General features: G+C 35.9%; 1 protein-coding gene across 2 annotated transcripts in view; it reads right to left on the minus strand.

Moving 5' to 3' along the window:
• RAB6A (RAB6A, member RAS oncogene family) overlaps nucleotides 1–22,100 on the minus strand; it is an 87,161-nt gene that overhangs the window by 13,066 nt on the left and 51,995 nt on the right. Inside the window, exons 3-6 of one of the 2 annotated variants that reach the window (XM_055423648.2) lie at nucleotides 16,806–16,859; nucleotides 15,053–15,158; nucleotides 12,977–13,088; nucleotides 8,262–8,355 (exon numbers count right to left, since the gene is read on the minus strand). In XM_055423648.2, the coding sequence (XP_055279623.1) occupies nucleotides 8,262–8,355; nucleotides 12,977–13,088; nucleotides 15,053–15,158; nucleotides 16,806–16,859 (366 nt within the window). Of the gene's footprint in view, nucleotides 1–8,261; nucleotides 8,356–12,976; nucleotides 13,089–14,880; nucleotides 14,987–15,052; nucleotides 15,159–16,805; nucleotides 16,860–22,100 lie in introns of both variants that reach the window. The other variant, XM_055423647.2, reaches the window with a different exon arrangement.

Here is a 22,100-nt window from a genome sequence, read left to right on the forward strand (position 1 = left end):
TCAATCCTGGGAAAAATGGAACCCACGTTCAATGGGTGAGAGTCATGCTTATTAACATGTTTTCCCAAAAGCCAATCCTAGCTTGTACAATAAAGGGTGGTTAGAACTCAAGCAAAACTAGAATTTTACATGTTTGAGGTGTCAACTGACTACCAGGATGGCCATACTGACGAAGGAAATAACTAAAAGGAGGTAGCCAAGAGGAGGGGCCATAAAATCTACACATAAAATTCCTACAAACCCTCAGTTAACTCCTTAATGGTACATATGTAGGAGAAGCTCTAAGGAGTCACCATGTAGGTGACTTCAAGGAAACTACTTGAAAGCTATAAAGAATGCTAAAAGAAATGAGCAGAGATTTCAGCTACTGCCTGCATCAGGGATATAGTTTAGAGTTTGAATCTCACCAAGATAGAAAAGCTTGCTAAACATCTCAGGCTTTCTACAGGCCCACCCAAACAATGCATAATATCAAGACTACACAAATTCATGATGATCAGCCAGCAATGTAACAACCTGCCAAAATACAATCCCAAATTTTAGAGAAAAATAACAGAAACCAGAATCTCTATGTATATACTATGCCAAGCATACAATAAAAAATTACTAGACACATGAAACAGAAAAAAATCTACCTAGAGTCAAGTGAAAAAGTAAACAGCCAACAGAAATAGGCTCTTAGCTGACCCAAATGTTGGAATTTGTTGTTGTTTAGTCACTCAGTCGTGTCCGATTCTTTTGCGACCCCATAGACTGTAGCCCGCCAGGCTCTTCTGTCCACAGGATTTCCCAGGCAAGAATACTGGAGTGGGTTGCCACTTCCTTCTCCAGGGGATTTTTCTGACCCATGGATTGAACTTGCGTCTACTGCACTGCAGGTGGATGCTTTACTGCTGAGCGATCAGATACTTCCCATGGTGGAATTAGCAGACAAGAATTTCAAAGCAATTACTCAAATATGTTCAAGAACTTGAAGGTAACAATGGCCATAATGATTGAACACATGGGGAATTCTGACAGAGAAATGGGAATTTTAAGACATAAAATTTAGGACTGAATTACAATATCTGAAATAATAAATTCATTGGATAGACTTCATAACAGTTTAGATATGGCAGAAAAAGGATCAGTGAACTTGAAGACACATCAATAATAATATGTAATCTGAAAAGAGAGGAAAATAAGATAAAAAAAACAATGAGCAGAAGTCTTAATGACTAGCAGGCATGGGATAATATCAAGTCATTTAATAGATGTGCCACTGGAGAAAACAAGAAAATGGGACAGGAAAAATACTTTAAAACAACACATTACAAACAGAGAATGATATAAATTAGAGTTCCCTTCTCATTAAAAACAATGGAAGCCAGAAGACAATAGAAGGGCAGCTTTTAAGTACTGGAAGAGAAAAATCTCTTCTCAAAACAAAATTTTAAAACTCGCAAAAACATTCTTCAAAATTATTCTTCAAATGGCCTTTTGGCATGTGAAAGCAGAGAGAATTTATCACTAGGAGACCCCTGAAACAAACAGTAAAGAAAGTTATTTAGGCTAAAGAAAAATATCAGGTGAAACTTAGATCTGTAAGAAGGAATGAAGAGCACTGGAAACGGTAAATATATAGGTAAATAGAAAGGATTATCTTTTTTCTTCTTTTAATTACTGTTTAAAGCAAAAATTAAAATACGTACTGGGCTTCCCTGGTGATCTAATAGTTAAGAATCTGCCTTGCAATGCAAGAGACCCTAGTTAGATCCCTGTGCTGGAAGATCCACAAGTTGCAGAGCAACTAAGCCTGTACGCCACAACTACTGAGCCTGAACTCTATAGCCCATGCACTGCAACTACTGAAGCCCATGCACCTAAAGCCAGTCCTTCACAAGAGAAGACGGTGCAATGAGAAGCCCATGCACCACAACTAGAGAGTAGCCCATCACGAGCTGCAACTAAAGAAAGCCCACATGCAGCAGTAAAGATCCACCACAGTCAAAAAATAAAAGAAGTAAATCTAAAAAAATTAAAACATTATGGAAGTTTATAATATATGTAAATACAAAATATGTGACAACAAGAATACAAAGGACAGGGTGCATAATCTCATACGAAATGGCATAATACTAACTCTAATTTAACCCCTAGAACAACCACTAAAAAGGTTATGAACAAAAGCTAAGGATCAAAAGAGGAATTAAAACACAGCATAAAAATATTTGATTAAAACAAAAATGACAGAGGGACAGGTAGAAAGCAAAAAGCAAATGGTAGAAACAAACCTAACTACAATTAAATCTAAATAAACCAAACACTCAAATTAAAAGATTGTCACACCAGAGAGGGAAAAAAAAGATCCAACTATATAACATCTACAAGAGACTCATTTCACAAAGAAAAAGAGATACAAAGTAAACAATAAGTAGAGAGCTGCAGTGGCCGTATTAAGATCAGATAATGGAAAGGAGTATTATTAGAGATAAAGAGCAGTATTTCTCATTATTTTAAAAATTAACACATTAGGAGGATAACAACGTTAACATGTATGCATCTAAACAAAACTTCAACACACATGAACTAAAAGCTGACAGAGGGAATTCCCCTGTGCTCCAGTAGTTAGGATTCTATGCTTTCACTGCTGAGGGCCCAGGTTCAATCCCTGATTGGAGAACTAAATTCCCATGAATACAAACATTGTTATAGAAAAATTTAATACCCCATTCTCAGTAATTGATTGAACTACCTCCCAAAATTACTAAGGCTATCTAAGATTTGAACAATGCTATCAATTGTTTTGACCTAATTGATATTATTTATAGAACACTGTACCTGACAACTGCAGAAAAGTTTTTCTTTTCCAGGGCACGTGGAACATCATCAACATAGGCCACATGCCAGGCCACAAAACAAGTCTCAATGAATTACAAATAACTGAAATGTTACAGAGGATATTCCCTGATCACAGCAGAATTAAATTAGAAGCCATAACAATAAAATACCTAGAAATGCCTCAAATATTTGGAAATCAAACAACCTATTTCTATATCTTCATTAATGTGGTCATTACATTTATCAAAATTCATCTAATTATAAACTCAAGATGTGTACATATCAGTATACATAAATACTTAATAAACTAATGGAAAAAAGTTCAATATAAGTTTAGCTAAATTAAAACAAATTCAATGTATCTTTATCTAAGTTGCAGTCAAGGTACTGAATGAAAATTCCCCATGTAATCTCAATTTTCTAAGCTTAAGACACAGTCAAGCACAGTCATTAAATTATTAATCAAGCTCAGTTTATTATTCTTTCATTCAATGAACATTTACTGAGTTCAGTCTAATGGGAGGCAGAGCTGAACAAAAACTTCAATATTAAAAGTGCTACTACAACAGGAAAGGCACTTAATCTACATTTGATTATGTTTAAACTGGGCTTTTAATTACAGACAGCAAATAGGGACGAAGGAGTGTGTTAGAAAGGACATACAATGAAAATTTGAGAACACAGTAAACTTCAGGCACTTTAAGAAGTATTGTATGGGTATGTGGTGGCTAAAGATTAGAACTGTGATATATGGAGGGGCCAGGCACATATTCTGAACAGGAGAGCACAGTATACTAAGGAGTTTGCTTAAAATTCAGGATAAAATTCACAGATGTAACCTGAGCAGATCTGTATTGTAAAACAATCACTCTGGCAGCAGAATGGAGAGTAAACTAAAGTTGGGCAATGTTGGAGCAGCTATCAGTTAATAAGCTATGGGAGGCAAGCAAGGCAATAAATAGACAAGTACCTTAATACACCAACGGAAAAAGGAGAATCAACAAGACTTGGTATCTAAATGATGGTCCTAAAGTGTGGATACAACCAAATCAAGAGAGCTTCTGGGTTTCGCTACATTTGTCCTCTTACTTTATGAAGACACATTTTGACACTTGGGACACATTCATGTTTTGAATTTGGCTTCTAGGAAAGATTGAGGGGTTTGAGTGTAGGAGGCCTGTCTTCTGTATCTAACAGGGATTAGGGAATTAACACTTGTTCAAACAAATATCACACTAAATATATTTGATATAATTGCCAAACCATCTCTATGGCTCTCTATGTCTTTTTACAAAGTTTGGTTTGCATGAGAAATCCCTTGGTATTCTTATTAAAAATGTAGATTTTAGGACACTAACCTAGACTTACTAAATCAATATCCATAAGTCATGCCTCAGGAACTAGTAGTTTATATAAACTTTCAGGTAACTGATGCACATTAAAACTGAAACCCATTAATCTCTAATCCTAGGAAAATAAGCACTGAACTCCAACCATACAAGGTGCACCGTCCAGTCAAGAATTGGGCAATGGTTACTGGGCAGATTTGATAAATATTTTACTTAGGAAAATTTGAACTTTTCTATACAGCTAATTGGTTCACTTCAGTTGCTCAGTCGTGTCCGACTGTGCGACCCCATGAATCACAGCACGCCTGGCCTCTCTGTCCATCACCAACTCCCGGAGTTCACTCAAACTCATGTCCACAGAGTCGGTGATGCCATCCAGCCACCTCATTCTCTGTCATCCCCTTCTCCTCCCACCCCCAACCTTTCCCAGCATCAGAGTCTTTTCCAGTGAGTCAACTCGTCGCATGAGGTGGCCAAAGTATTGCAGTTTCAGCTTTAGCATCAGTCCTTCCAATGAACACCCAGGATTGATTTCCTTTAGAATGGACTGGTTGGATCTCCTTGCAGTCCGAGGGACTCTCAAGAGTCTTCTCCAACACCACAGTTCAAAAGCATCAATTCTTCGGCGATCAGCTTTCTTCACAGTCCAACTCTCACATCCATACATGACCACGGGAAAAACCATAGCCTTGACTAGACGGACCTTGATTGGCAAAGTAATGTCTCTGCTTTTTAATATATATCTAGGTTGGTCATAACTTTCCTTCCAAGGAGTAAGCGTCTTTTAATTTCATGGCTGCAGTCAGCATCTGCAGTGATTTTGAGGCCAAAAAAATAAAGTCTGACATTGTTTCCACTGTTTTTCCATCTATTTCCCATGAAGTGATGGGACCAGATGCCATGATCTTTGTTTTCTGAATGTTGAGCTTCAAGCCAACCTTTTCACTCTCCTCTTTCACTTTCATCAAGAGGCTTTTGAGTTCCTCTTCACTTTCTGCCATAAGGGTGGTGTCATCTGCATATCTGAGGTTATTGATATTTCTCCCGGCAATCTTGATTCCAGATTGTGCTTCTTCCAGCCCAGCGCTCCTCATGATGTACTCTGCATGTAAGTTAAATAAGCAAGGTGACAATATACAGCCTTGACGTACTCCTTTTCCTATTTGGAACCAGTCTGTTGTTCCATGTCCAGTTCTGACTGTTGCTTCCTGACCTGCATACAGGTTTCTCAAGGGCAGGTCAGGTGGTCTGGTATTCCCATCTCTTTCAGAATGTTCCACAGTTTATTGTGATCCACACAGTCAAAGGCTTTGGCATATTCAATGAAGCAGAAACAGATGATTTTCTGGAACTCTCTTGCTTTCTCCATGATCCAGCGGATGTTGGAAATTTGATCTCTGGTGCCTCTGCCTTTTCTAAAACCTGCCTGAACATCTGGGAGTTCACAATTCACATACTGCTGAAGCCTAGCTTGGAGAATTTTGAGCATGACTTTACTAGCATGTGAGATGAGTGCAATTGTGCAGTAGTTTGAGCATTCTTTGGCACTGCCTTTCTTTGGGATTAGAATGACCTTTTCCAGTCCTGTGGCCACTGCTGAGTTTTATCAAAGACTATTTTTTTAAAAAAACATTGGGGTGACTTGTAGTGCAACTAAAAAGATAAACACTTCCATTTAAAAAACATTGGTCATTTAAAAAATTAAGTTTTTAAAAGTGATACTCCAGCTGAATAGTTTTAAGTTCCTTTATAAAACCTAATTCAAGGAACAGATAATCCAAAAAAAATGGATTATGATTTTATCATGTCAGTAATTTTCACACATGGCAGAAATGCATTCTATATGATGAACTATTTACAGTTAGGGGGGAAGATTTTAAACCTATTATTTAAATGCTTATTAACATAAGATTTTAATTGTGTGTTTTTTTTTTCAATTTTTTTTTTCATTATTTCATGGGCATGTGAGAACCCCAGGATTTCTTTCTTCCTCAACTTAATTATATAAGCTAACAAAGCATAGGTCTTTAAATACTGAAATAAAATTCTAACACACCATGGTACTCTCAATAAAATAAAACGTAATGGCTTTTATGAGTTAAGAAGCTACAAAAAAATTAAAAGGCAGTTCTGTTTCAAAGTTTGAAAACAGAAATTTTAGTCACATTTATATTTAAAAAAATAACAAAATCAGGTCCTAACAGAATAGGGACTTTAGCAAAACCACACGTTCAGACATATCATCTAAATAAGGAAAAATAATAAAGTAGCAAATGAGTTTCAAATTCAGGATAAGATTGTTCTGTAAAAAGTCTCTCTTCATTATCAGTGGCTACCAATATCTGTCTGTATGGGTCAGGCTTCTAGAAAAAATTACATGGCAAGTGATAAAAATGTTTTAAAGCTGAATTATGGTGATGGTTGAACAATGGTGCAAATTCACTGAAAATAACTGAATCCTACAGTTAAAACAAGTGAATTTTGTGGTACACAAATTATCAAGAAAGCTGTTTTAAACCTATGAGATTACCTAAGGTTGGGACTAGGGGACCACAGCAACCCCTTCTTTAGACATTAACCCAGATCCAAAGATGTCTTGGAGAAGTCCATACTCTAACATATAAGCAACTATTTCACATCCTTATCAAAACATCTGTAATAGAGAAAGGTAGACGAAGCTACCCACTTCTTTGTCTTAATGTGGTAACATATGGTAATATTACAGCAACTTTTATTACTCAAACTGTTTAATAAATTCCTTATATACTGGCAGGCTCTGAGAATATATAATTTTGATCGTAAAGCAATTTCAGTACAATGTGTTAAGTTCTATTAACAGGGGTTTCACAGGGGTCAAGGATCTGTGAAAGCACACAAGAGAGTCATTTATCACTAAGTGATAAGTCATTTATCACCTAGAGACATGGTGGAGAATGGGCTTCCCTGGTGGCTCAGATGGTAAAGAATCCACCTGAAATGGGGGAGACCTGGGTTCGATCCCTGGGTTGGGAAGATCCCCTGGAGGAGGAGATGGCACTCACTCCAGTATTCTTGCCTGGAGAATCCCCGTAGACAGAGGAGCCTGGTAAGCTACAGTTCATTGGGTCACATAGAGTCAGACAAAATCAGGCAACTAAGCACAGAACAGCACAGTGGAGAATGGAAGAGAAAATACCTCTAAATAGCTGACATCTAAACTGAAACTTAAAAGTATGGGTAGCTATCAGTCAGGAAAGAAGAAAATGAGTATTCTAAGCAAAGAGAACACAGCATGAATGCAGATATGGAGCCATGAAACAGTATACTATGAGGAGGGAATTAGTGACAATTCAGTATTACTTACATAAGTTTCAAGGTAAAGAGAATTGGGAAGAGCCAAAAATGAAAACAATAATGAGAATTTTTCATAAAGCTCTATTTACTCAGTTTCAAGGATTTAATTTTACCCCTTTACTGATAACATACAATTTGAAAAATAATTTATTGGGAGGTAAAGCTTATAAATCTGGGACCAGTACTCTATATGATATGCAGACCTGAAGAATTAAGTAGGTAAGTTTTTGGTTACCCCATCTTTAAGGTAACAGCTTGATAAAGTGAGGTCTCCCCATATTTTCCTGTTCCCCAAAACAGGAATAAACACTGTTAAAAACACTGTTAATACCAGCAGTTATTAAGGATAAAATAATCAGAATGTATGTTTATAACAAGCAAAATACCAAGCCTGAAAGCAAATACTTGTTTTATCATAATCTTATCATCAAACACTAAAATGAAGAAAATTCACCTTAAACAAGGCAGTAGCGATGCAGTGAGAGCATGGCTGATTTACAACCCAGGAATAATTTTGTAATCATAATGAAATACTCGTTCTATGAACTATCTGAAAATTTTGACAAGTCTCTTCTTTTTCCCAAACTATGTCACATTTAGATTTTTCACTCTTCATTGTGGTATGTTGCTAATTCATGAGGTCTGCTACTGTCAACTGGAAGAAAATCTTACACTAGAGAACAAAAAACTCATACAATTATTTTAAAATATATTTTTTCAATTTGATAACTTTAACCCACTCATTCTCAAATAACTTACCTGCTTTACATTGTATCCTGCTTTTGCACTAGTTTCAATAAACATAACATTCAGCTCTTTGGCTTTCCTCTCTCCTTCCTCAATTGACACTTGCCTGTGGAAAAATTAAAAAAACAAATTCACCTTTTTGAAAGATGATGATATGAAGGTTATAAACAAGATTCTGAACTTTTCTTAATACGGTGCTGGTTATACACTTAAGACTAGTTTGAAAATTTATCAAACTGAAATATACTTAAAATTTGTGCACTTAAGTCAGAAAGACAAATACCATATGATATCACTTATATATGGGATCTAAAATATGATATAAATGAAACAGACTCACAAACATAAAGAACAAACCTGTGGCTGCTGAGGAAGGGAGGGATGGAGTGGGAGTTTGGGGTTAACAGATTCAAACTATACAGAGTGGATAAACAACAAGAACCAGAGGTATAGAATAGGGAATTATATTTAATATTTTATGATAAACCATAATGGAAAAAAATATAAGAAAAAGAATGCATACATAACTGAATCACTTTGCTATACAGCAGAAATTAACACAACATTATAAATCAACTACACTTAAAATCTGTGCACTTCCGTATTTTCACCCAACTAAACATTTTTTTAAAGGCATTTTTTTTTAATGATTTGCTTTTACCTGCTGAGCTCACTTGTATTTTTTAAATTTTAAAAACTTTAATAGCTTAATGGGTTGGCAAAAAAGTTCATTTGGGTCTTCTGTAACAGTTTACAGAAAAACCCAAACAAACTTTTTGGCCAATCCAATATGTTCTGTTAATATCAGAACATAATTTTGTGATTAAAATTTTTTAATGTAAAACAATTTTTAATGGCTGGACATTTATCTATTTTAACCAGTCTCAAAGTATTAAAAATGTATGTTGCTTTCAAATTTTACACTACTGGGAAAAATGTTGCTATGGACATCTTCGTGATTTGAGCACTTTGGATCATTTCTTTAGGTTGGATTTTGTGGATTTCTGTAACTGGAACAAGTGCGTCAAAGACATGTATGTTAAAGTTTCTTGATACACAGTATTAATGCTTCTTTTACAGGGAAGTTTCTCAAGATGTCAGCTCTTCAAGAGCAGTATTCTCTCATTTATCTTGGTGTTCCCAGTGCCCAGCAATCATACAGGTGTTTAATGAATAAGCAACTATTCTAATTAAATGGATCTAAACTATCAGCTGATAAATCTTGCTTCTTATAAAACAGAAAACCAAAGCAATCTAAGAGAAATTCTACAAGCTCACATCACATCTATCTTACAATCTACTTGTGTGTGTGCCTCATATTCTACCTCTAGACCCACAACTGTGGAAGAACTGTCCTTATTCCTCAAACTTATACCAGTGTACTAGATTCCGCTCTCTTCTTGTCCACAAGAAGATATTATTCTAAAATTTCTCCACCTTCTAAAAGCAAAATCATTCTTTATATGTAATAAACTGTTAATGCTTTATTCTATCTGCTTGTTATAGCCACTCATTCTCTATGTATTCACATATAAATTTTTAAAAATGTTTTTTAACCATTTGAAAGTAAGCTGACAGACAATCAGCAGCAGAACTTTAAACACTTCAGCAGTATGGATTTCCGAAAAACAATGATTTCAGATGCCCTAAAACTTACTCGTTGGACCTTTTCTCTATCTACAATTACTGCCTTGAAGATCCTATGCAGTCTCATGGCTTTAAGTATCATCTATATGCTGATGACTCTCAACTTATATTATCTAGTTTGGACTGCTGCTCTGAACTGCATGCTCAAAGCCAACTGCCTACCTGACCTCTAATTATTAGGATAGCTAATAGCCATTCTACACTTAAAATGACCAAAAGCTGAAGTCATGATATTCCCTCCCAAACTGTTTCTTTACGCAGTCTCTCCTGTCTCAGTTAATGACGGTTTCTCAGGCCAAAAATCTAGGGGTCACTCTTGACGACTCCTTCCGCAACATCATATATTCCATCCATCAGTATGTATTCTATCCATCGCATCAGTATATCCTGTCAGTTCTATCTTCAAAATATCTAAATTTGACCACTGATCACCACACAAGTTACCACTATCCTGGTCCAAGTCATCATTATTTCTTGCTTGGAATAAAGTCTAGTTTATCCTCCTCTCTTCTCCCCTTATGCATTTTCAACAGAGCAAACAGTGACCTATGAGAAGCTACTCCTCTGCTTAAACCCTCCAATCTCATCCAAAAAGTTTTTACTTTGTGGTACATGATCTGGCTTTCATTTTATTTTAATTTCATTTCATTTCCACATTGCTCTTTCCATCATTCTCTTTATCAGTTATATAGGCTTCCTTGCTGTCTCTCAAATAAGTGTATTCCCAGCTAAGTAACTTTGTATTTTCTGCGTCATCTGCCTAGGACCTTTTCTTCCTCAACATACTTGCATAGTTAACTCCCTCACTTCCTTAGCTTCTTTACTCAAAAGTCACCAGTCATCTTCTCAGGGAGGTTTTCCACTGCTATCCCATCTAATATTACAAACTTGTCCTTAACATTTCATATTCCTTTTCCCTGATTTATTTTCACCCTTAGCATATATCACTATAAAACATGCTATTTTTTTCTTTATTTACTTATTGCCTGGTTTATTCACTGGAACAAAATCTCCTTGAAGATTTTAGTTTACTATTGTAAGAGTAGCATCCTCTGAAACATACATGATACTCAATAAACATCTCCTGAATCAATGATTATTAGTCCATAAACCCTACATGTGAAGGATTCCAGGTAGAAATTCTAACTAGTTGTAGAACTATAAGTCACCTCAATAAAATGGTTGAAAGTTAGCTGTACTAAGGTTCACAACTGTGGTTTGGATTTGTCAAAAGCACCTAGAAAGACTGGGACTTCCTAGGTTGCACTACTGGTAAAGAACCTGCCTGCTAATGCAGGACAAGAGACACAGGTTTGATCCCTGGATCAGGAAGATCCCCTGGAGGAGGCCATGGCAACCCACTTCAGTATTCTTGCCTGGAGAATCCCCATGGACAGAGGAGACTGGCAGGCTATAGTCCATGGCCAGGGAACTATATTCAGTATCTTATAATAACCTATAATGGAAAATAATTTAAAAAAGGATAAATACATATATATGTGTTAATATAACTGAATCATTTTGCTATATACTTGAAACACTATAAAATAACTATACTTCAATTTAAAAAAAGACAACTGTTACATTAATAAAATAGATGAAGTAATAAATAATAATAAAAATAGATGAAAAAACAAAATTATTTTAATGGAATGAACAAGACTCTGATTCTTTTATTTTTTTTAATTAAAAATTTTTTAAGACTAATTCTTTTAAATGTGAAAGCTAATAGGCAATAGTCTGGCAAAAATTACTGAGAAAGAAATTCTAAAGCAATGGACAAATATTAACTTAAAGAAAAATTACTATAAACATAATTTAGATAACTTTCTATATGTTTACTCAACTATTATGCAGTAAAACAACAGACGTTTGTATGCATCCTTTTAGATAAAACTCCAGCTATAAAGACAAACAAATATATATATAATCTTTCTTTTAATAGTGAAGGTATCTTGGGACTCTCCACTACAAGAATATATACATATAAGATCTTCAAATTCTCATAGTGAAGATAAATAATGAAAACTTATATAATAGCACTGACGTCCAAAAAATGATTTTCATAAAGAAAAGATGAAGTCATATGCTAAATTTACTTTTAAATAAAGACTTTCTTGCCAATTCCAAATGAGGTACTGTGAGCAGAAATAGGCTTTACATTTCATAAGTCTTTGAACATACTGTTATTTCTTTATAACATTTAAATTAACAGCAAAAGTTCATTACTGGAATTTCAATATCCAACTAATGAATAAACAAATAATAAATAGTAAAAACTTCAAATATTAAATTGTCAAGAGTACTTAAAGCAGAAAGAATATCTAGTAGATCACTGAGGAATGCTAAAGGCAGATATTCAAGCCATGGGTTCTACAGTGAATGTTAATACATTTTGCTTCCTGTGACTTGAATATGTCTGCTCATTTGACTAAGGTATCACAATCAAGCTATTCAGTTCAACCTCACAGTCTGGCTCAACCATACAATTAAAGAAAGAAAAGAAAAAAACTACACTACTGAATTATAATGAATATTTATAAGGCTAGCAAAAGAGTGTGCATTTAATCATTATGAATACTTTTTTAAAGACAGGATTTATTTTTTAAAATATTTTGTTCTCTAATAGAATACTACTTTTATTTATTAATATGAGGCCTAAAAAATGCAAAATAGCTATCAGCTTCATGTGTAAACAATCTTGCACGAGTTATTTATATTTGGGCTTACATAAAAAAATTATTTTTCTTTAAGGACTGAGTTTAATGTATTATTTTTTGTTTTTATTTTTTGCCACACTGCGGGGTTTGTGGGATCTTAGTTTCCCAATGAGAGACTGAACCCATGCCCCTTGGCAGTGAAAGCACAGAATCCTAACCACTGGACTACCAGGGAGTTTCCAGGACTGAGTTTACCTATTTCAGGTTCTTATATTAAAGAAAAGGGATGGGGGCGTAAGATTAAGGATTAAACAAGTCTCCTTTTAAAACTAACAAAAATAATAGGATTCACTAACAAAAATAATAGGCTGCTTAACAAAGAAATCAAACATTCCATATACATATGAAATCATTCCATACCTCTTGTCAGCAAGATCTGTTTTATTTCCTACTAGCATGATGATAACATCACTTCCTCTTTCTGTTCTGACATCATCAATCCATTTTGTAGTTTGCTGGAAGGAGTTAACATCTGGTATACAGGAAGGTGGACAGAGATTAGTGTTATTGCAAGTAACTTCCCAAGTGAAGGACCAAAAAAGGAAGAAAAAAAAAAAGCACTGGAAGTTGGAAGGGAATTGGCACATTAGAATCCACCTTTAATGTGCCTGCAACATAACTCCATTTTATCTGAGTACAAATATCAGTGATCTAAACAAATCACAAGAATAAAATCCACAAGGGACCTTTTGTAATAGTTTAAAATTTTTGGACATGACCACGTGAGTATAATATACTATATTTGACTGAAAAAAAGTATTAAAACGATGAAAGGATAGCTATGGCAGATAATATGGTGTCATGTTGCCACAATGCTCTTTTGATTACTTACAATACCAAACGTGACAAAGAAAGCATCTCCAAAAGTACGTCAGCCAGGAAGTCCCAACACATCCACAAAATTTGTAAAGCCTTTCAACAGCTTTCAACACCACTCTGTTTGCATGGCTTATTCAGTTTGTGATCACTTTAACTTGGAGTTTATTAGTTTAATGTACCAGAATCACTTATAACAAAACCTAAACCTATCTTTTCCAGCCCTGGATTCTGAGTACTTCAATAATTCTTACAGCAGCTAAAGAAAACAATTTGCTAATATTTTAACCACATGTGCACAAATTTCAAAGAATACACCTGGTTTTACTTGATTCAGTTAAAGTAAGCACAAACATTTTAAAGCTGCAAAACTTGTGACAGCACAATAATGAACATACATTTTTAAAACAGGTAGCAACCCAAAGAAAAGCTTCAAGAAAAGAAGGACTGCATTTGGCACCTAACCAAAATAAAAAGTTTCTGAATGCAAACCTCTAACTTATAATTCTGCCATTGTAATTATTCTTAAGAAAATATGATTCCTGTTTGAACAAATTTGTAAAAATGTATGCCAATATTATAGTTTATGTTTTTAAAGAAGTCCAAGATGTGGTACTATCCTGGTTTTCCTATAAATTATGGTATACTATATGGAATGATACTTAATATTGCCGAATATATCATAAACCAATTTACGAAGACAATTATAATCAGATAGCATTTCCCTGTCAGTCATTAAGGCTCTATTCAAAATTTACAGTCACTTAAAATGCCAAAGGCATTATTATTCAGTCATGAGGGAAAAGAAAAAGGAAGACCATCACTTGTTTTAGTCTCCCATTTAAATGTTTTTCTTGAAGAGAAATGAAAAGTGTCACTTGTTAGCAACAAAGTAAATAAACTAGTCAAAGAATCCAGATTTCACTCAAATGAAAATGATTGATTAATAGAAATTAAGTTTTCTCTGCTCTTCCTCTATAGAGAGGATGGCTGGAAGGTGAAAGCAGAGAAAAGCTGGTTATCAGAAGCTTTTAACAGCCTCAGTAGAAGCCTTGAAGGATTTGAAAAACTTGGCAAGAGACATAAATGTAGATTATTTTATTTTAGAGAAATCTGAAATCAAATTAAATAAAAAAGGAGACACTCTTCCAACCATAATTATGGTGTAGCTTAGGGAAAACAGGACACTAAGAAAGTCTTAGAGAGGGTTCATAATTAGACCCAAATGAAAATTTCTGGGACAAAAAACCCTGGCACAGTAGAAATAAGATATATTGGTACAAACAATGAAGCAAATATTCTGACCTAGCTGGTGTGTGATAAGGTTTGGTATGATAAAACTCAATTTTACATGCCGGTATAGAAAACAAGCACAAAACAAGAACATGCATGCAACTAAGCTAAAGGTTGAAAGAAGATTAGAAATGCGTAATTCCCCCCCCACTCACTTGTGATATCATAAACAACAACTGCCACAGTGGAGTCACGAATGTAGCTAGGAATCAAGCTCCTGAACCGCTCTTGACCTGCTGTGTCCCATAATTGCAATCGTACCTAACAATAAAATCAGTCAAACAAGCAAGAAAAATAAGAAAGGTCAACCCGTTGCAAAATACCTACTTGTGATATCGTAAACTACTACGGCTGCAGCAGAATCACGGATGTAACTGGGAATGAGGCTACGGAAACGTTCCTGACCCGCAGTATCCCACAGCTGCAGCCTGATCTGTGGGATGGGAAAAAATAAATAAAAAAAAAAAAAAACCAAACTCATACTAAAAAGAAAAAAGAAATGTTTTTAAAGGGAGGAGGGTGGCAAGGAGGTAAAAAGGAAACTCATGCAAAAGGTTGCAGGGATGTGAGGAATGAAAACAACATAAAATTCCTTTCCTTTTTCAAAAGGAAGTAACATCTAAAATTTGCTTGCTCTGAAGGTACATAACTCAAAAAAAAAAAAAAGAGCAATAGGAAAGGTTTCATAGGACAAGAAGTACAGCTTCCTTTCTATACCCGCCTCTACAACCTCTCTGAATCCTAAACCTTCCAGACAGCACAAGCAGACTGCTCATGTTCAAATAGTGAAAATAACAGAGAAAAACAAAGGTAAATGTCAATGATCAGCCCCTCTGAAATGAAAATAAAATGTCTCTTTTCTCTACTGGATACAGAACACTTTGAAATTGGATCTCTGACTACTGTGCTTGTTCTCCCACACATTTATTTCTAGAACATTATATATAATCTAGCAAAAAGGAGAAATATCTTTTTACAACCCTACTTAAACATGTCTTTACTTTCTTCTTCACATCTACATTCCAGGAAGAAAAGCCTGAAAACAAGCATTAAGTTCTTTTACCATCATAAAGCAGTTTCTGTTTTCAAATTTTAAGAAATGGAATGTTATATATTAAAACATAAAGGAGAACGTCCAAAAGAAAAAGACTCACAAACTTAAAGAAATGGCATTAGAGATAATGCTTTTTGGGTATAGGTCCCAAAATAATGCATTTAAGAGAGTTCCTGTTTAGGTTACAAGACTCTCTTCAAGGGACAGGAGGCTAGGATACAGAATTTATATTGCACTTAAAGGGAGCATTCCGAAAGATGGAAGACAAAAATCTAACAAGGAAATACACATTACTTTTGTCTATTCACAGTCACTTTGGTATATACCATATTCTGACAGAGCCTGGAAGTTCACAAATTGTGTGATATTCAAATGAAATGTTTGAATGGTTCAGAGTGGTACACAAAAGGTCTTTAGCAGCTCTAATTTCTTCATGAAAATATTCTTATCTCAAGGCTATTTGTTATAATATTCCAAGTCAAGACAATAAATTTTGTTTAACAAGCCTAGGGAGTATTACAAATAATGGCTTTCTCTCCCCTTTGGAGTCTGCTGCTGCTGCTAAGTCACTTCAGTCGTGTCCAATTCTGTGCGACCCCACAGACGGAAGCCCACCAGGCTCCCCCGTCCCTGGGATTCTCCAGGCAAGAACACTGGAGTGGGTTGCCATTTCCTTCTCCAATGTGTGAAAGTGAAAAGTGAAAGTGAGGTCACTCAGTCGTGTCCGACCCTTAGCGACCCCACAGACTGCAGCCTACCAGGCTCCTCCATCCATGGGATTTTCTAGGCAAGAGTACTGGAGTGGCTTGCCATTGCCTTCTCCCCCTTTGGAGTCTACTTGAGGATAAAAAATTGAAAGTGCTAAGTACTATTCATTCTATAATAACAGTTTTTCTCAAGGCCTGCACACTAACTTTGGCAACTTTGCTAAGTACTTCTTATGGCAACAATCACTGATTATAGCTTTAACCACAATATTCCGTCCTGGAGTGTTGCAGAAAATTGCACACTGAAAACGTTACTCACTGTTCGATCCTCCAAGTACATTGTTTTTGATAAAAAGTCAATACCAATTGTTGCCTGTAAAAACAAAACAAAGAAGTTAAAAATAGTAATAATTTAATGACAGCAGTTTAGAGTTCAAGTGGGCATTATGATTGTAGAAAAAATAATGAATATATAAATATCATAGCAAATAATAAATGAAAAAAATTTTCAGTGATAATGGCTTTTACCTATTGAGCACTTGCTGTACATTAGAGATTCTTTTAGGCCCTTTACATGATCATCTCTAAGCTTAATACATCTCTACAAAGTAGCTACCAGCATCATTATTTTTCTCATTTTATACAAAACAATATTAGGGTTTGGAAAAGTTAGGTAACTTGTCTAAGAACACACAACTTCTGCTATGGAGTTGGGAGTAAAATTCTAGCTCTAATACATAATTCTATATTCACTTTATATATATATACTTAAAAAATCTATCTTTATATACATATTTTATAATTTCATGTATCATATATACTTCATATGATATATTTTCTATATACTTTATACATATACTTGTGGTAAAATACACAACTCCTCTTTTAAAAAATCTTTCAAAAAATGGTTAAGAGGGTTAAAGAATAGTTTTCGGTTCACAGCAAAACTGAGAGGAAGGTTCAGAGATTCCCTTTTGCCCCTGCCGTCACATATGCAGAGCATCCCTATTATCAACATCCCCCAGCAGACTGGCAGTACATTTGTTACGAATGATGAACTGACACTGACAGTGATGTAATTCTTTAAAGAAAAGCTTTGTTTTTAAACTTTGGGAAAACAAATACAGGCTTCCCTGGTGGCTCAGCAGTAAAGAATCTGCCTACCAATGCAGGAGATGAGGGTTTGATTCCTGGGTCGGCAAGGTTCCCTGGAAAAGGAAAACCCACTCCAGTATTTTTGACTGGGAAATCCCATAGACGGGGGGACCTAGTGTCCTACAGTCCATGGGGTTGCAAAGAGTTGGACACTATTTAGCAACTAAACAACAACAAAAATATACACACCATAAAATATGATATTTTAACTATTTTAAGGATATAATCAATGCCACTAATTACACTCACAACTGTAAAATTTACGAAAGTTTTTCACCACCCCAAACAGAAATTTTGTACCCATTAAGCAATACCAAGATACAGTGTATGGATTTGTTTAACCATTCATCCACTGATGGACACTTTGGCTATTAAGAGTTCCTGTTTTCAACTCTTTTTGGTATAAAACTCAGAGTAAAACTGCTGGGCTATATAGTAATTCCTTTTAACTTTGTGAGGACAGTTTCTACAGCAGTGGCACTATTTTATTTTAATTAATCAGTTAATTTTTCTTTATGGTCATGCTGCATGGCATGTGGGATCTTAGTTCCTGGACCTGGGTTTGAACCCGCATCTCCTTCAATGAAAGTGCAGAGTCTTAACCACTGGATCATCAAGGAAGTTCCTGGCTGCACTATTTTAAATTCCCACTAGTGATATATGGAACAACAGACTGGTTCCAAATCAGAAAAGGAGTACGTCAAGGCTGTATATTGTCACCCTGCTTATCTAACTTATATGCAGAGTACATCATGAGGAATGCTGGGCTGGAGGAAGCACAAGCTGGAATCAAGACTGCCAGGAGAAATATCAATAACCTCAGATATGCAGATGACATCACCCTTATGTCACCCTTTCATCACTTGATGAAAGTGAAAGAGGAGAGTGAAAAAGTTGGCTTAAAGCTCAACATTCAGAAAACAAAGATCATGGCACCTGGTCCCATCACTTCATGGCAAATAGATGGGGAAACAGTGGAAACAGTGGCTGACTTTATTTTTTTGGGCTCCAAAATCACTGCAGATGGTGACTGCAGCCATGAAATTAAAAGACGCTTACTCCTTGGAAGGAAAGTTATGACCAACCTAGAAAGCCTATTAAAAAACAGAGATATTACTTTGTCAATAAAGGTCTGTCTAGTCGAGGCTTTGGTTTTTCCAGTAGTCATGTTATGGATGTGAGAGTTGGGACTATAAAGAAAGCTGAGTGCCGAAGAATTGATGCTTTTGAACTGTGGTGTTGGAGGAGACTCTTTAGAGTCCCTTGGATTGCAAGGACATCCAACCAGACCATCCTAAAGGAGATCAGTCCTGGGTGTTTACTGGAAGGACTGATATTGAAGCTGAAACTCCAATATTTTGGCCACCTCATGTGAAGAGCTGACTCACTAGAAAAGACCCTGATGTTGGGAAAGATTGAAGGCAGGAGGAAAAGGGGATGACAGAGGATGAGATGGTTGGATGGCATCACCGACTCAATGGACATGAGTTTGGGTAAACTAAGGGAGTTGGTGATGAACAGGGAGGCCTGGTGTGCTGCGGTTCATGGGGTCTCAAAGAGTTGGACACAACTGAGCGACTGAACTGAACTGGGTTAGATCCTGGGTCCAGGAAGATTTCACATCTTGCAGAGCAGCTAAGCCTGTGCACCGCAACTACTAAGCCTGTGTGCCCTAGAGCCTGCACTCCACAAGAGAAGCCACTGCATTGAGAAGCCTGTGCACAACACCTCAATGAAGAGCAGCCCCCTTTGTCCTCAACTAGAGAAAGCCTGCGCAAAGCAATGAAGACCCAGTGCAGCCAAAAAAATTTTTTTGTCATTTTGTTATTGATTTGTACAAGTTCCTATATATTCTGGATATTAAATTCTTATCAGATATATAACTTTCAAATATTTCCCCCTATTCTGTAGGTTGGGCCTGGTGTCTCTGCTGAAAATCAACTGTGTGTGCACTTATATACATATATATATATATGGATTCTCTATCCTATTCCATGGGGCTTTCCAGGTGATGCTAATAGTAAAGACTCTGCCTACCAATGCAGGAGACATAAGACACAGGTTTGATCTCTGGGTCAGCAACATACCCTGGAGAACGAAATGGCAAGCCACTCCAGTATTCTTGCCAGAAGAATCCCATGGACAGAGGAGCCTGGTGGGCTACAGTCCATGGGGTCGCAAAGAATCAGACATGACTGATCCTACTCCATTGTGTCTATATGCCATTACCACATTGTTTTGTAGGAAATTCTCAAATTGGGAAGTGTGAGTCCTCCAACTTTTTCAAATTTTTCAGTAATGTCTTGGCTATTGAAAATTATGATTAATCTCTTCATATCTACAAAAAACGGCATGGGGATTTTGAAAAGGATTGCAATGAATTTGTAGCTTGCTTTGAGTAGTTAGTATTGACATCTTTTTTTCCAGAGAGATTCATTTTATTTTATATTTATTTTTGGCAGTGCTGGGTCTTCACTGCTGCACAGTCTTTTCTCTGGTTGCAGAGAGTGGGGGCTCCTCTCTGTTGTGGTGCATGGGCTTCTTATTTTGTGGGAGCTTCTCTGTTGAAGAGCTCAAGCTCTCCGTCATTTGGGCTTCAGCAGTTGCAGCGCATGGACTCAGCAGTTGTGGTTCTTGGGCTCTAGAGCACAGGCTCAATAGCTGTGGCTCACAGGCTTAGTTGCTCTATGGCATGAAGGATCTTCCCAGACCAGGAATCGAACCTGTGTCTTCTATATTGGCAGGTGGATTCTTAACCACTGAACTACCAGGGAAGCCAAGTATTGACATCTTAACAACATTAAGTTTTCTGATTCATTTACCTGGGATGTCTCTCCATTAGGTCTTCTTTTATTTTTTTGAGTAGTTTTGTAGGTTTCAATTTCACACAGACTTATATTTTAAAACAAAAACAAAAGAAGCAGCTTCCTCCTTTATCCCAAACTATGTGACTAACATACAACCTAGTACTAATTCTACCTTATGACATTTAATTTGAGAATTATACCCTACTCTTTCACATGGTGGAATGGGCTTATAAACTTGAATTACTATGCAAGAGAATCTAACTGACAAACCCCAGGAATGTACAGGAGTGGCATGGCTGCATTTAAGAAATCTGACTAGTAGAACCTCATTTACTCAGACAGTGTGGCAGAGGTAGTTAACTACCTACACAAATATCCATCTACTCCTTCCTTACTAACACAATCATTTATTTAAATCCATACTTTTCCCATTTGAAAAACTGCATTTTCCAGCCTTCTTTGAACTTTAAATAAATGGGGTTAACTCAGATGAGAGGTAGATTCTTGTTTTTTCCCCCTTTCATCCTTCTTCCTTCCTGAACTGTGGATACCAAGGCTGGAATCCAGGAATCATTCAGTAACCATGAGTTAAAATTCAATATGAAAATCATAGATTAGATTAGGTTAGACAGAAAATAGAAGGAGTTTTGGTCCTGGATGTCCATGGAGTTGCCGCACTAGCTCTGAAACACACTACCTTTACACTTCTTTTACATGAAAAAAAATTTTCATGTCACTTATCAATGCTATTTTATGTTTGTTATAAACAGCTGAAAATAATTTTCAATGGCTATAAATAGAAACAAGTATTTTCACATCTCACAGTCAAGATATAAATATTTTTACAATTAGTACAAAGTCAGACTTTACAACAGTCCCCCCTTTCCACTATTCTATCCAAGTTTTGGGGCATAATTTATACCACTGAACTATAAAGATCAAAACTAATTTGAAAAATAGCCTGCAGCTGCTCTTCTTTTTAGTTAATTTTATTTCAAGCTGAGCTACTACAGTAAAGAAGTTGATTGGCTATAAGAAGTAAGAGAACAGCAGGAAGAACCGAAAGGAGATGGCTGGGAAACTAAACATTATCAACTATTTCAGCACCTTGAATGCTACTGATGTGGAAACAATTCAAACTTTCATAAAAGACGGATGAGACGTTAGTGCAGTCTTTTGCTCATCTCCTTAGAGAAATGCAAAAAGCAATCATTCCAGAAGAAATTAAAAGAGAATTCTCTCATGTACCTTAATTTACAGTTACACATTATTTTAAAAGTTAACTAATTCATGGATGCTGGGGGGAGTGTCTACTCTGCAAAAAAAAAAGAAAGAAAAAAATTAAACAGTACTTTTATAGGAGTTTACAAATCAAGACAGAACAAGAGCTTATCCAAATATATCGGTGTCAAGATGATTAACTTCCATTTGTTTATTTTATTTGGATGCTTTTCACCCAGAAAGATGTTTATTTATCCCAACAGCTAATTTATGAAAGACTGCAGATATAAGTTACAATTCTATCTGACTTTGTATATAGTGGTTTGTCCCCTGTCCTGATGCCAGAAAAGCCAGAAACCCATAAATATGATTTTCACATGGGGAATGTATTTTACCCAATTACAAAAGTAACTCCGTAAGGAAAACAAGTT

This window comes from Moschus berezovskii, chromosome 14, assembly GCF_049115385.1.
Source record: "Moschus berezovskii isolate FMDL1 chromosome 14, NW_MosBer_1.0, whole genome shotgun sequence".
In the NCBI taxonomy this organism is placed as follows: Eukaryota; Metazoa; Chordata; class Mammalia; order Artiodactyla; family Moschidae; genus Moschus; species Moschus berezovskii.